We start from the raw sequence: 11,994 nt of genomic DNA, 5'->3' as shown, positions 1-11,994 counted from the left end.
CCATATGAATATGGGTTTACTTCTGGACTTTCGATTCTGTTCCACTTGTCTATGTGTCTGTTTTGCCGCCAATACTATGCCGTTTTGATTACTATCGCTTTGTAGTATAATTTGAAGTCGGGCAGAGTGGTACCTCCAGCCTCGTTCTTTTTTCTTAGGATGGCTTTAGCAATTTGGGATCTTTTGTGCTTCCATACAAATCTGATGATTTTTTGTTCCATTTCTTTTAAAAATGCCAATGGCATTTTGATGGAGATTGCATTAAATCTGTATAATGCTTTAGGTAATATGGTCATTTTAACTATACTGATTCTTCCAATCCAAGAACATGGAATAGCTTTCCATTTGTTTGTATCTTTTTTGATTTCTTTTAATAGGGTCTTGTAGTTTTCATTATGTAGGTCCTTCATATGTTTCGTTAGATTTATTCTTAGGTATTTTATTCTTTTTGTTCCAATTCCAAAAGAAATTATTTTTTCCACTTCTTTTTCTGACACTTCATTATTAGAGTATAGGAATGCTATGGATTTTTGAGCGTTGATTTTGTATCCAGAGACTTTACTGTATTTGCTTATTGTTTCTAATAGTGTTCTTACGGAGTCTTTAGGGTTTTCTATATAGAGAATCATGTCATCCACAAAAAATGACAGTTTTACTTCTTCATTTCTTATTTGGGTGCCTTTTATATCTTTTTCTTATCGAATTGCACTCACTAGGTCCTTCAATGTTATACTGAATAGCAGTGGTGATACTGGACAGCCTTGCCTTGTTCCTGATCTTAGAAGAAAGGTTTTTTGTTTTTCATCATTAAGTATAATGTTGGCTGAGGGTTTGTCATATATGGACTTTATTATGTTAAGGTACTTTCCTTCTCTACTGATTTTGTTAAGTGTTTTGATCATAAATTGGTGCTGTATCTTGTCAAAGGCTTTTTCTGCGTCTACTGATATGATCATATTATTCTTATTTTTTAAATTTGTTTATGTAGTGTATCACTAGAATCGATTTGCATATGTTGAACCATCCCTGTGTCTCTGGGATGAAGCCCAAGTGATCATGGTGTATAATTTTTTTAAAATGTTGCTGTATTTGGTTCGTTAGCATCTTATTTAGAATTTTTGCATCTGTGTTCATGAGAGATATTGGTCTGTAGTTTTCTTTTTTTGTGTTATCTTTACCAGGTTTTGGTATCAGAGTAATACTGACCTCATAAAATGAGTTGAGAAGTATTGCCTTCTCTTTGATTTTTTTGGAAAAGTTTGAGGAGAATACGTATTAAATCTTCTTTGAATGTTTGGTAGAATTCACTGGTGAAGCCATCTGGTCCTGGACTTTTACTTTTTGGTAGGTTTTTGATGATTGTTTCAACTTCCATACTGCTGATCATTCAATTTAGATTTGCCAGATCTTTTTGATTCAGTCTAGGAAGGTCGTATTTTTCTAAGTACTGGTCAATTTCTTCTAGGTTATTAAATTTGCTGTTATATACTTTTTCGTAGTATTCTTGCATGATCCTTTGTATTTCTGTGATGTCAGCCATAATTTCCCCTCTTTCATCCCTGATTTTGTTTGTGTCCTTTCTCTTTTTTCTTTAGTGAGTCTAGCCAGAGGTTTGTCAATTTTATTAAATTTCTCAAAGAACCAGCTCTTGGTTACATTTATTTTTTTATTTTTTTATTTTTTTTGTTGTTGTTGTTGTTTTCAATTTCATTTAGTTCTGCTTTAATTTTGATAATTTCTTTCCTTCCGCTAACTCTAGGTCTTATTTGTTCTTCCTTTTCTAGTTTTTTTAAGATGAAGCTTTAGGTTGTCTATTTGAGCTCGTTCTTGTTTTTGGAGGTAGATCTGTAATGATATGAACTTTCCTTTTATGACTGCTTTTGCCGTGTCCCAAATTCTGATATGTTGTACTATCATTATAATTTGTTTCTATGTATTTCTTGATCTCTTTTTTTATTTCTGCTCTGAACTAGTTATTGTTCAGTAGCATGTTGTTTAATCTCCATGTATTTGTGGTTCTTCCTGATTTCTTTCTGCAGTTGATCTCTAGTTTCAAGGCATTATGATCAGAGAACATGGTTGGTATGATTTCAATCCTATTATATTTGTTGAGGCTATTTCTATGTCCCAGTATGTATTCAATTCTTGAGAATGTTCTATGTGCACTAGAGAAGAATGTATAAGCAGCTGTTTTGGGATGGAAGGCTCTGAAAATGCCAATTATGTTGAGTTGGTCTAATATGTCATTTAAGGATGTTATGTCCTTATTGATTTTCTGTTTAGATGATCTGTGGGGTATTTAGGTCCCCTAATGTAATAGTGTTTTGGTCTGTTTCTCCCTTTAGTTCTCTTAGTACTTGCTTTACATTTACTAATCGGGGCTCCCTAATTGAGGGTATAGATATTAATATGTGTTATGTCTTCTTGGTGCATGATTCTCTTTATCATTATGAAGTGTCCCTCAGTATCTTTCTTTACCTTTTTTATTTTGAAGTCTATTTTGTCCAATATTAGTACTACTACTTCTACTTTTATCTGAATGCCATTTGCTTGAAATATCATTTTCCAGCCTTTCATTTTGAGTCTATGAGGCTTGCATCATCTCTGCAAGATTTAGGGGAAACCATTTATAGACTGTATATATTTTTTTACTATATTACATGAATTATCTCACTTGATTTATGTTTTATTAAATTTATTAAATAACATTGCTTAACAAGACTATATGAATTTCAAATGTACATTTCTATAATATAACATCTGTATACTGCATTGTGTGCTCACAACCCAAAGTCTAGTTTCCTTCCATCACCATATATTTGATCCCCTTTACCCTCTTTAACCTCCACTCATCCTCCTTCTATCTCTGGTAGCCACCATACTGTTGTCTGTGTCAGTGAGTTTGTTTGTTTGTTTTTATATCACATCTTCTTTATCCAATCATCCATCGAAGGACACTTGGATTGTTTCCATATTTTGGCTACCATGAATAATACTGCAATGAACACAGAGGTACATATATCTTTAAGAATAAATGTTTTCAAATATTTTAGGTAGATACCCAGCAGAGGAATTACTGGGTCATATGGTAGTTCTATTCTTAATTTTTCGAGAAACCTCCGTACTGTATTCCATAGTGACTGTACCAATTTACATTCCCAACAGCAATTTGAGGCTTCCTTTTCCTCTATATCCTCTTCAACACTTATTTTCCTGTCTTGTTGATAATAGACATTCTAACAGGTATGAGGTGGTATCTTGTTGTGGTTTTGATTTGCATTTCCCTTATATCTAGTGAAGTTGAGCATCTTTTCATATATCTGTTGATTATTTGTATGCCTTCTTGGGAAAAGTATCTGTTCAGTTCCTCTGTCCATTTTTTAATTGGATTGTTTGTTTTTTTTATTGTTGAGTTGTATAAGTTCTTTATATATTTTAGGTATTAGCCCCTTATTGGAGGTATGGTTTGCAAATATCATAGACTGCATTTTAAAAGAACAGTTTTTAAACACATATTTTAAGGATATTTCTCTCTTTTTATAATATAAGTAGAGCTTATAGACATTATTATTCTATTCTTGGAGAAATGGAAAGAATTGGGACTCCAACTTTTTAGTCTAAGAATTTGGTTCTTTTCTTTACCCAAATATTTAATTAAATTGATATTATTTAATTTTCTATAATTTTTTTATTTTCATTCTTTTTCTTTAAGAAATAGCATATAAATGTTGAAAAATATATGCTGATTTGGGAAACTATCAAAAAATAAACTGGTTGTCAAAATATCGCTGGCATGTAGGGCATTTAGTAAGCAGAGATCAGAGAGGCTAAGCATTTTGTCAATACATAAGACAATCACATATAGTGAGACCCACTATACAATTGTGTCTTTGATAAGAAATATTGTGTTTAATCAAAGCTCTAGTCATGATTTAATTGTTTCTTTTTATTAATCCTAGAGAGAGTTTCTTTCTGATAAAATGATATATCTTTCAACAAATTCTTATAAAATTGTTTTCCCTCAATTTGTCTTTTTTGAAAACACATATCATTCTATCTGGAATAATGACTTTAAAAAGAAGGGTGAGATTAGCTTTCAAAATGCTTTCTAAGTCTCAATGTCAAGTCTTTAAAATTGGACTCTATTCAGTTATTATTATATTGGTAAATCTTTATTCTTGAATTAGGCTCATTAATGCCATCAATCTTCAAAATAGTTCATGATTTTTGTGGCTATAAACCTGAGATAAAGAGAAAGCTTTGTCTTGGAATCTATTAATAGGATGTGCTAATATAAAATTTTCTGTTTAAGCAACTCACAAGGAAAAAATGGAGAAAAAAGAAAAAACAGAAACAAAGTCAGTGGCAAAAGGTAACTTTTCTCTTTATTATTTTCATAAGTAAATTCTTTTTCTGTTCAAATTTACATTTTTGGTAATAGCTAGATGATTATAAGCATTTAGTATTTCTTTTATGTAAGAAGTTAATTTGGCTTTACAATTAAAATTTAATATCCAAAGAATAATAAAACTGAATACTTAAAATAATAGAGCACCTCAAAATTTGAGAGGAAAATGAAGGGCTTTTTCATATGTGGTAGGCAGAGTTTTGTCCCCCATGACTTTCATCCCTTGGTGTCATCCCAGTGGCTGTTACATCACATACCAAAAAAGTTTGCAGAAGTAGTTAAGATTAATCTAAATTACAGAGATTATTCTGGATCATCCAGGTGGGCTCCGTATAATCTCATGAAACTTTAAATGCATAGAAATGTGACGAAAAAGTGTGAGGAGAAATTTCCCCCCATTGCTGGCTTGAAAATTGAGGAGGGCACATGGAAAGTATGAGAAAAATTTTGCTAACGCTTTGAATACGTGTGGAAGCCCACTGTTCATCAGAGCTTGTAGTAGGAAATGCAGCCCTGTTGACGTCCTGGTTTTAGCCTTGTCAACCCTATATAGAGAATGTGGTTGAGTCACATCATGCCAAGACTTTTGAACTGTGGAAACTAGGAGACATTAAATGAATGCTGTTTTAAGAAGCTGAGCTTTTGGTAATTTGTTGCTACAGCAATAGGAAGCTATCACAACATTTCTAGTTTACAACTTTTGACCAGTGTTACACCTTGAGTTTGATTTTGGAAGACTCAATTCAGGATTTATTTTTTTCTTCAAGAAGAAAAGATAATGCATACACCTCGATCAATATTTTAAGCCATCAAAGACCTAAAGTGTCTTAATAATACACCAAAAAAAAATAGTAAATCAATTTGAATATCAATGTAATGTTTTGTATTTTGGAGGGTTATGTGAATCAACTTGTATTGTTCTAATTTTGTCTACCAATTGTTTGATGTTAGAAAGATATGGATTCTAATTGATAGTTCAATCTTAACTACTAAATTTAAATTTCCTCATATTTTAAATATAGGTTTATGAGATCAGTATATTTTAGAATTTTCAATCTAGTATTTTCAAGGGACTAATCATTTAGATAAAAATTGGAATCTATTTTCAAATTTCAATGTGTTTATACAATGTAAAATAATTAAATATTTGAGGCAGATGTATCTTTTACTAAATTTTTCAGTGAGATAACAAAATATCATTTTATTGAAGTTAAGATGAATGAATTGTAAATTAAGACTTTGTTTTCTAAAAGGTAGCATTAATTTAGTCTCAAGATGAAATTTATAAACTAAATAAGTTTTTTATTCTATTTAGTTCTTTTCTATTTGACAAATTTGAATAAAAATAAATTTACATAAATTTATATATATGAAATTATATATAATTACATACATATATAATTAGATATACATATTATTAGATAAACATATGAACTACTGTGTGTGTGTATGTATATATATATATATATATATAGCCTTAAAACTAGTAGGGATGTTAGAAGGGATCATCCCAGTTAATTACCTAACTTAACAGATGAAGAAACTGACCTCCAAGGAGAGAAAATTTAGCGAGATCATATAACTAGTATGTAATTGCATTAAGACAAAACTCCTAAGTGAACTAAGTATAAATCAAGTATTCTTTCCAAAAATGAATAAATTATTTCAACAAATATTTAGTTAATATTGTATTATTTATTGTTATGTAAAAAATTAGCACGAATTTTTAAGCTAAAGTCAACACACCTATATTATCTCACAGTTTCTATGGGCCAAGAATCTGGGTATGGCTTAGATCAGCCCTCTGCTTCACAATGTTACACAAGACTGCAGTCAATATATTAGACAGGACTGCAGTCCCAACTTAAGGCTTAACTGGGGAAGGATCATTTCCTACTTCATTTACTTAATCATTGGCAAAATTCAGTTCTTCAAGGCCTGTTGACTGAGGGCCTCGCCTCTTTCTGGTTGTTATCAAGAGACCTTTTTCAGTTCTTTGCCACATGGATCTCACTAATATGATAGTTAGCTTTGTCATACCTAGCAAGAGAGAAAAATCAGCTAGTAAGAGAGAAATAACAATCTTATGTAGACTGGTCATTGAAGTTACATATTATTGGTTAGCAGCAAATTTCTAAGCCAGTTTGTTTTCAAATGGAGAAAATATGAATACCAGGAGGTGGGGATCATTGGGGCCATCTTAAATCACCCTGGCCTGCCATAAATCACAAGTACTTTATTTATATACTTATATTCTTATGGGATCATAGATATAAACAAACATGTATGTGTATATGTGTATACATGTAAATGTATGTGTATATATGCATGTGTATATATATACACATACTGATATATAATTTTTATTTTTATTTTATATATATATGTATATATATACACACACATTGTTGGAAATGTGAGAAATGCATAGGAAATACTCTTTGTATAATGGGCAATTTTGGAGAAAACAGATTAAGATTAAAATGTCACATTATAGAATGTAACATTTAAATTAGAAACAAAGATAACCTATCATATTTGTAAGGTTTGATCAGAGTTAAAGCAGAATCACTATCTGCAGACCTTTGATTCCCAGAGGCACTCTCATGGAATACAATATGTTCCTTGCTCTGTTTCAAGCACAGCCTGGCCAAGAGCAACAGGCTGAACCATCTCAGGACTTCCTACTGGGGAAAAATGGGCCTCATGTGTAGGATCTCATTTCCACTGTGAAAACTAGCCTGTTTCATTAAAAATAACAAAGACAGGGAAAAAGAAGAAAAAGAGAATGATAGAAATAAAAAAGCATGATGTAAGCCAAGTTTGGGCCAGGCTGTCTAACAGACCCAGAAATAACAACATTCAGTTACCTGTGAGTTTGATGAAGTAAGGTCGCTTACTGTTTTGATCACTTTCAGAAATCTTTCTACTGTTTTCACTCATCTGCATATATTTATATCTCCCTTCATGTGTCGTAAAATATATTTTTGGTATCATCCTCAGAGTTTATTAATAATATCACACGAATTAGTTTAATGGGGAAAAGGGTCAAGCATAATGGTTCTATTGCTTTTACTCTTGACTCATTAGTTGCACCACCTTTGGCAAATGGCTTTTTGATTCCTAGAGCTCTCATTTGTAAAATAGTAATTCCTGCTATACATCAAACTCATGTGTAATATAGTAATTCCTGCTATACATCAAACTGTGTGTAAGTTCTAGGGTAACTCCAAAGAGTTCTAGGAATGTCGTGTATGTGAATATTAATAATTTATATCAATATTAAACATTTCTATGTATTTTTTTCCAAAAACAAAATTCTTTTGCTCACATTATTTTACTTACTTTCACAGCTTCCATAAAGGAAGAGACAGTTACAGTAGTATTATGTTTTTAATGCAGGGAAACTAAAGCACAGAGAAGTCAAGCAGTTGGCAGTTCCTTAATGAATGAGAGTTGAAATTTGTTATGTCTTAACACCAAAAATATACAGTATGTTATTATGTTTATTGAGTAATGTGGTTTCCCTGCTTTGGCAAACAACATTTCGATTCTGGTACAGTCACTTATGGGTAATGTTAATTGCAAAATTAGATCAAATTTGCTGATATCATTCTTTTGATTAGACCATTCTGTTTTACATTTGCTAAAGTCATGAATTAAATGTCTTCCTTTTTGCTTTTTTGTTCCTTAATGAACTCCTAAGTCTAAATATCACTTAAATTATTTTTGAGAAAAATCAAGAAGATTATTTTGGCAAGTAACTTAAGAACACTAACTCATTTTGACAGAAATAAATAGACATTGGGTGTTGCTTTAGTTTCATGTTATTGTTCATATCATTGTTGAGTTCTCATCTGCACTAACACATAACTCTCATTAAAATAACTTTTTTATTATTATTATTTATGCCTACAGCACCTGGTCTTCCTAGGTGGTCTCCCATCCAAATACTAACCAGGCCTGACACTACTTAGCTTCCATCAGACGGGATCAGGCTTGTTCAGGGTGGCATGATTGTAGACTCATTTTTGTTTTTAATGTAAGGTAAAGTTATTTATTTCAAAGAGAAAGATCACTGACAAATGTCTAAAATTGGTAGGGAATATTTTGTTACTTTTATACTCAAAACCATTGATAAAAATGAGTTTGTTTTAGATGTGATCTTGTCTTTAAGAAAATGATCTTTGTTCCTGTACAAATTATAATGGCATTAAAAGTAGATCTGAATTTCTCATATCTTTAATTTTACAGTATCAATCTAAAGTTAAATCGACTGCTACTGACAAGGAATGGATAAGGTGTCATTTAGGGTAACTAAATTAAGAATTTCACACACAAAAAAGGTATAAACAAAAAACTAGTTGGCAAATATTCCAAGTTTTGTCAAGTTTATTTCTCAACACATATTTACATATGCAATCTATAACACTATATTATATACATGATCAGAATATATTAAAATATTTACTGTTTTCACTCCTGGATCAAAATTGCTAATTTAGTAAACATTTGTTCTGCGTTTCCTCTGAAAAAAGCACTGTGTTAGACATTATGATGCTGCAAAAATGAATATAGATTTCTATTCTCAAATTGCTTTCAGTTCGTAGAGAAGACACATATGTGATCAACCATCTGTAATAAAAGATATATTACAAGGAATAACATATATACTTTAATAAAAGTTGAGACAAATGGAAGCTCAGGTGAACAAATGGTTAATTCCAATGACAGAGTCATTAGTTGCATATAAATTGAACAGACAAAAAATTTATATATGTGGAAAACATGAAAAATATAGAGAGTGATACCTGGCAATGTTTGACATGTGGAAAATACATGCAATATATATATATTTTTAAAAAACTAGTTTAGTGGAGGAAGAAATTTTTAGAAAGATGCTGTGAGAGGAGAGATAGGATGGAACCACATGTGTTTAAATGCTGTACTAAGCTTTCTTCAGTAAGAGATATTATTCTGCTGATCTTTAGAGCTCCAGAAACTAGCAAGTCCAGGCCATGGTAGGCTCTGTGGAAGATTTTGTTAGGCAAACATATATGAGTTATATATATCTGAGGTACTGTTGGCTATCTCAGTGGAACTTCCTCTCCAGACAGAACGTAATAAATATTTGGTGTGCAGTTCTGGAATAATTTTGATTTAAAGTCATTTGCACAGAGCTGATGGCTTCAGTCACAGAAATGAGTCTGTAGTAAGAAAGAGTAGAATTCAGCAAAGGAGATTTAGAAATGGTTTAAAGAGTGTAGAATAAAATCCCCAATTGAATATTGTCACAGAAACCACAAAGATATTGCAAGTTTGTGGAGAAATTAGGTAATTTTTTTATATGTGAATTTTATTTATGGTCAAGTAGCTTGGAAACAGTACATAGTATAATTTCTCTCCTTGAAGATTCTCAATACAATTCAGCTTTGAGAAATCCATATTAAAGAATCTGGTTTAACTTAGTGTTTTCATATTTATTTGATCTTAGGAATATCTCCCCTCCCACTAACACAGTATCAACATCTCCCTGCAAAGTTTCTGAGAAACAGTGCTTTGGGAGGTGGTGGTCCATTCAGTTGAATGCAGTACTGCAGATGATTCTGGTTTTGCAAGCATCAGGCATTATCATTTTCATTCTTTCTTTTACTTTTCACTGGATCTCACACTATTACCTTAACTTAGTTTTAAATCATTGCTTTATGTACTAAAATCAAGAAACTTGATTATAATATTTTCATCAAATTCTTCAAGTTAAGTGACAGTAAAGGCTAGCCATTACATTGGTAAATAATGTGAGAGAGTTCAACATTGTAGTAGGTTTACTGTGGCATCTGCTAATGTTGAGTGATCCCATAGAGTAAATAATGTCCAATATACAGTATCTATTATAAATAATTTCTATAAATGTATACTATATTATTATAGCTTTTTTAAATAATGAAAAATTCAGACTGATTAATTCACATTTCCAGTTCTCTCCCTCCAAATGCATATAATAGCAAATAAAAACTATGTTTGTATAGAAAAATATATATATATTAAAATCCATATGTATGTTTATATGTAATCTAACTTATAGCTTATATTCTTGTTTACTAGAATATATTTAAGGGCTTTAAAAGTGATTAGAATTATTATTTCTGATTTAAGATCGTCAGGAGCCAATAGTCAGTTTCTGCTCTTTTTGTTTTTTTTGTCTCTTTTAAGTCAAATCATTGGGGACTGAATGTCTCTGAGTCATCCATTAATGGATTTTATTGTTTTATTTCTATCAGTCACAACCACTGTGAGTAATTTTATATTTGCATCCCTAATAGTTATCTTTAAAAAAATACTGTGTTGATGGTTTAGTTTCTTGAATGATTTTTAAGATATTTCAGTTATGGAACACAATAATTCTATTCTTTCAAAAGGTTTCTTTTATTCGGCTTTTTGGTTTGGGCATTGACTTTCATCAAACATGCCTGTATATCCTGCATATATCAAATGCCTAATTCATGACATGCTAATTTCCTGACTACCTAAAAAATGATTGTTTTCATGTAAAAATTAAAAAAGAACCCAACTTGCAAGTAAGCTACTTTGTGGGTGTGTATGTGCGCTCTAACATGGCACTTTACAAACTGTATAAAAGTCAGATAATAGTATCTGTGTCAAAGATTTATCTCAGGGACACTCTTTTTCTATTTTTTTTCTTTTCTCTTTCTTTTAAAATTGTTCTTAAAAACCAATGAAAGATTAAATGCTCTGTTGGTAAATAAACAAAAACAATTCAACTTTTCTTAAATCTATACAGAAGAGAAGAAAGCTAAGACCAAGGAAAAGACTGAAGAAAAGACTAAAAAGGAGGTGAAAAGTGGGAAACAGGAGAAGGTGAAGCAAATGACTGCAAAAGTAAAAGAAGTACAGAAAACATCATCTAAACCCAAAGAGAAGGATGAAAAAGAGACCGCAGCTGTGTCTAAACATGAACAGAAAGGTAAACATTCAGATGAGGCGCCTGGAGGTTCTAAGCGAATATTGGGCAAGAAGCAGATGCAATGAAATTAAAATCTGAAAAAGACTGAGATCAGACATCAAATGGGAGAAAAAGACTTGTATAAATAAATATACCTGGAAAGAAATACAGTAAATTGGGTATTAAAATTTATTTACAGAAATACTTAAATGTGTTCACATATCTAAAGATGCATTTTGAAGTATTTTTAAAAAGGAATTTGAGTTAATATTCATGGTTATTTAAAGGTTGGTGATAAATGTTGAATTCTCGAGACATGAGATTTCTATTGAGGTAGAACAAAAATTATATGTGTTCTGCCTTGGAGAACAGCAGTCCAGGAAAAAGTGATAATACTCCAGGAGTGCTTTAAAGGGGGTGTATGTTCAAATCTTATAGAATAAATATCATAGAAACTATCTATACATTCCTGTTGCCTCTGTAAGAATGTATAATTTAGAATATACACTAAGTTATTGAATTCAATTAATTCATTAGGCAGGAAGGTTTAGGGAAAAGAACCCTTAAGTTTCTTTGACAGCATCTATTGACTAAATGTATGACTTTAGAAAGCTCTGTATCT

The 11,994-nt window shown here is 31.2% G+C and overlaps 1 protein-coding gene across 1 annotated transcript in view; it reads left to right on the top strand.

Moving 5' to 3' along the window:
- The window catches only part of TRDN (triadin), a 110,890-nt gene extending 99,277 nt beyond the window's left edge, over positions 1–11,613 (top strand). Inside the window, exons 7-8 of the mRNA XM_006926138.1 lie at positions 4,313–4,372; positions 11,211–11,613. Of these exons, the coding sequence (XP_006926200.1) occupies positions 4,313–4,372; positions 11,211–11,458 (308 nt within the window). The 3' untranslated portion in view covers positions 11,459–11,613. The remainder of the gene's footprint in view (positions 1–4,312; positions 4,373–11,210) is intronic.
- Positions 11,614–11,994: the final 381 nt, after the last annotated feature.

The sequence above is a fragment of the Pteropus alecto genome, unplaced genomic scaffold, assembly GCF_000325575.1.
Source record: "Pteropus alecto unplaced genomic scaffold, ASM32557v1 scaffold79, whole genome shotgun sequence".
Taxonomy (NCBI): Eukaryota; Metazoa; Chordata; class Mammalia; order Chiroptera; family Pteropodidae; genus Pteropus; species Pteropus alecto.
Note: the sequence above shows the minus strand (reverse complement) of the source record. Positions and strands in the feature narration are given on the sequence as shown.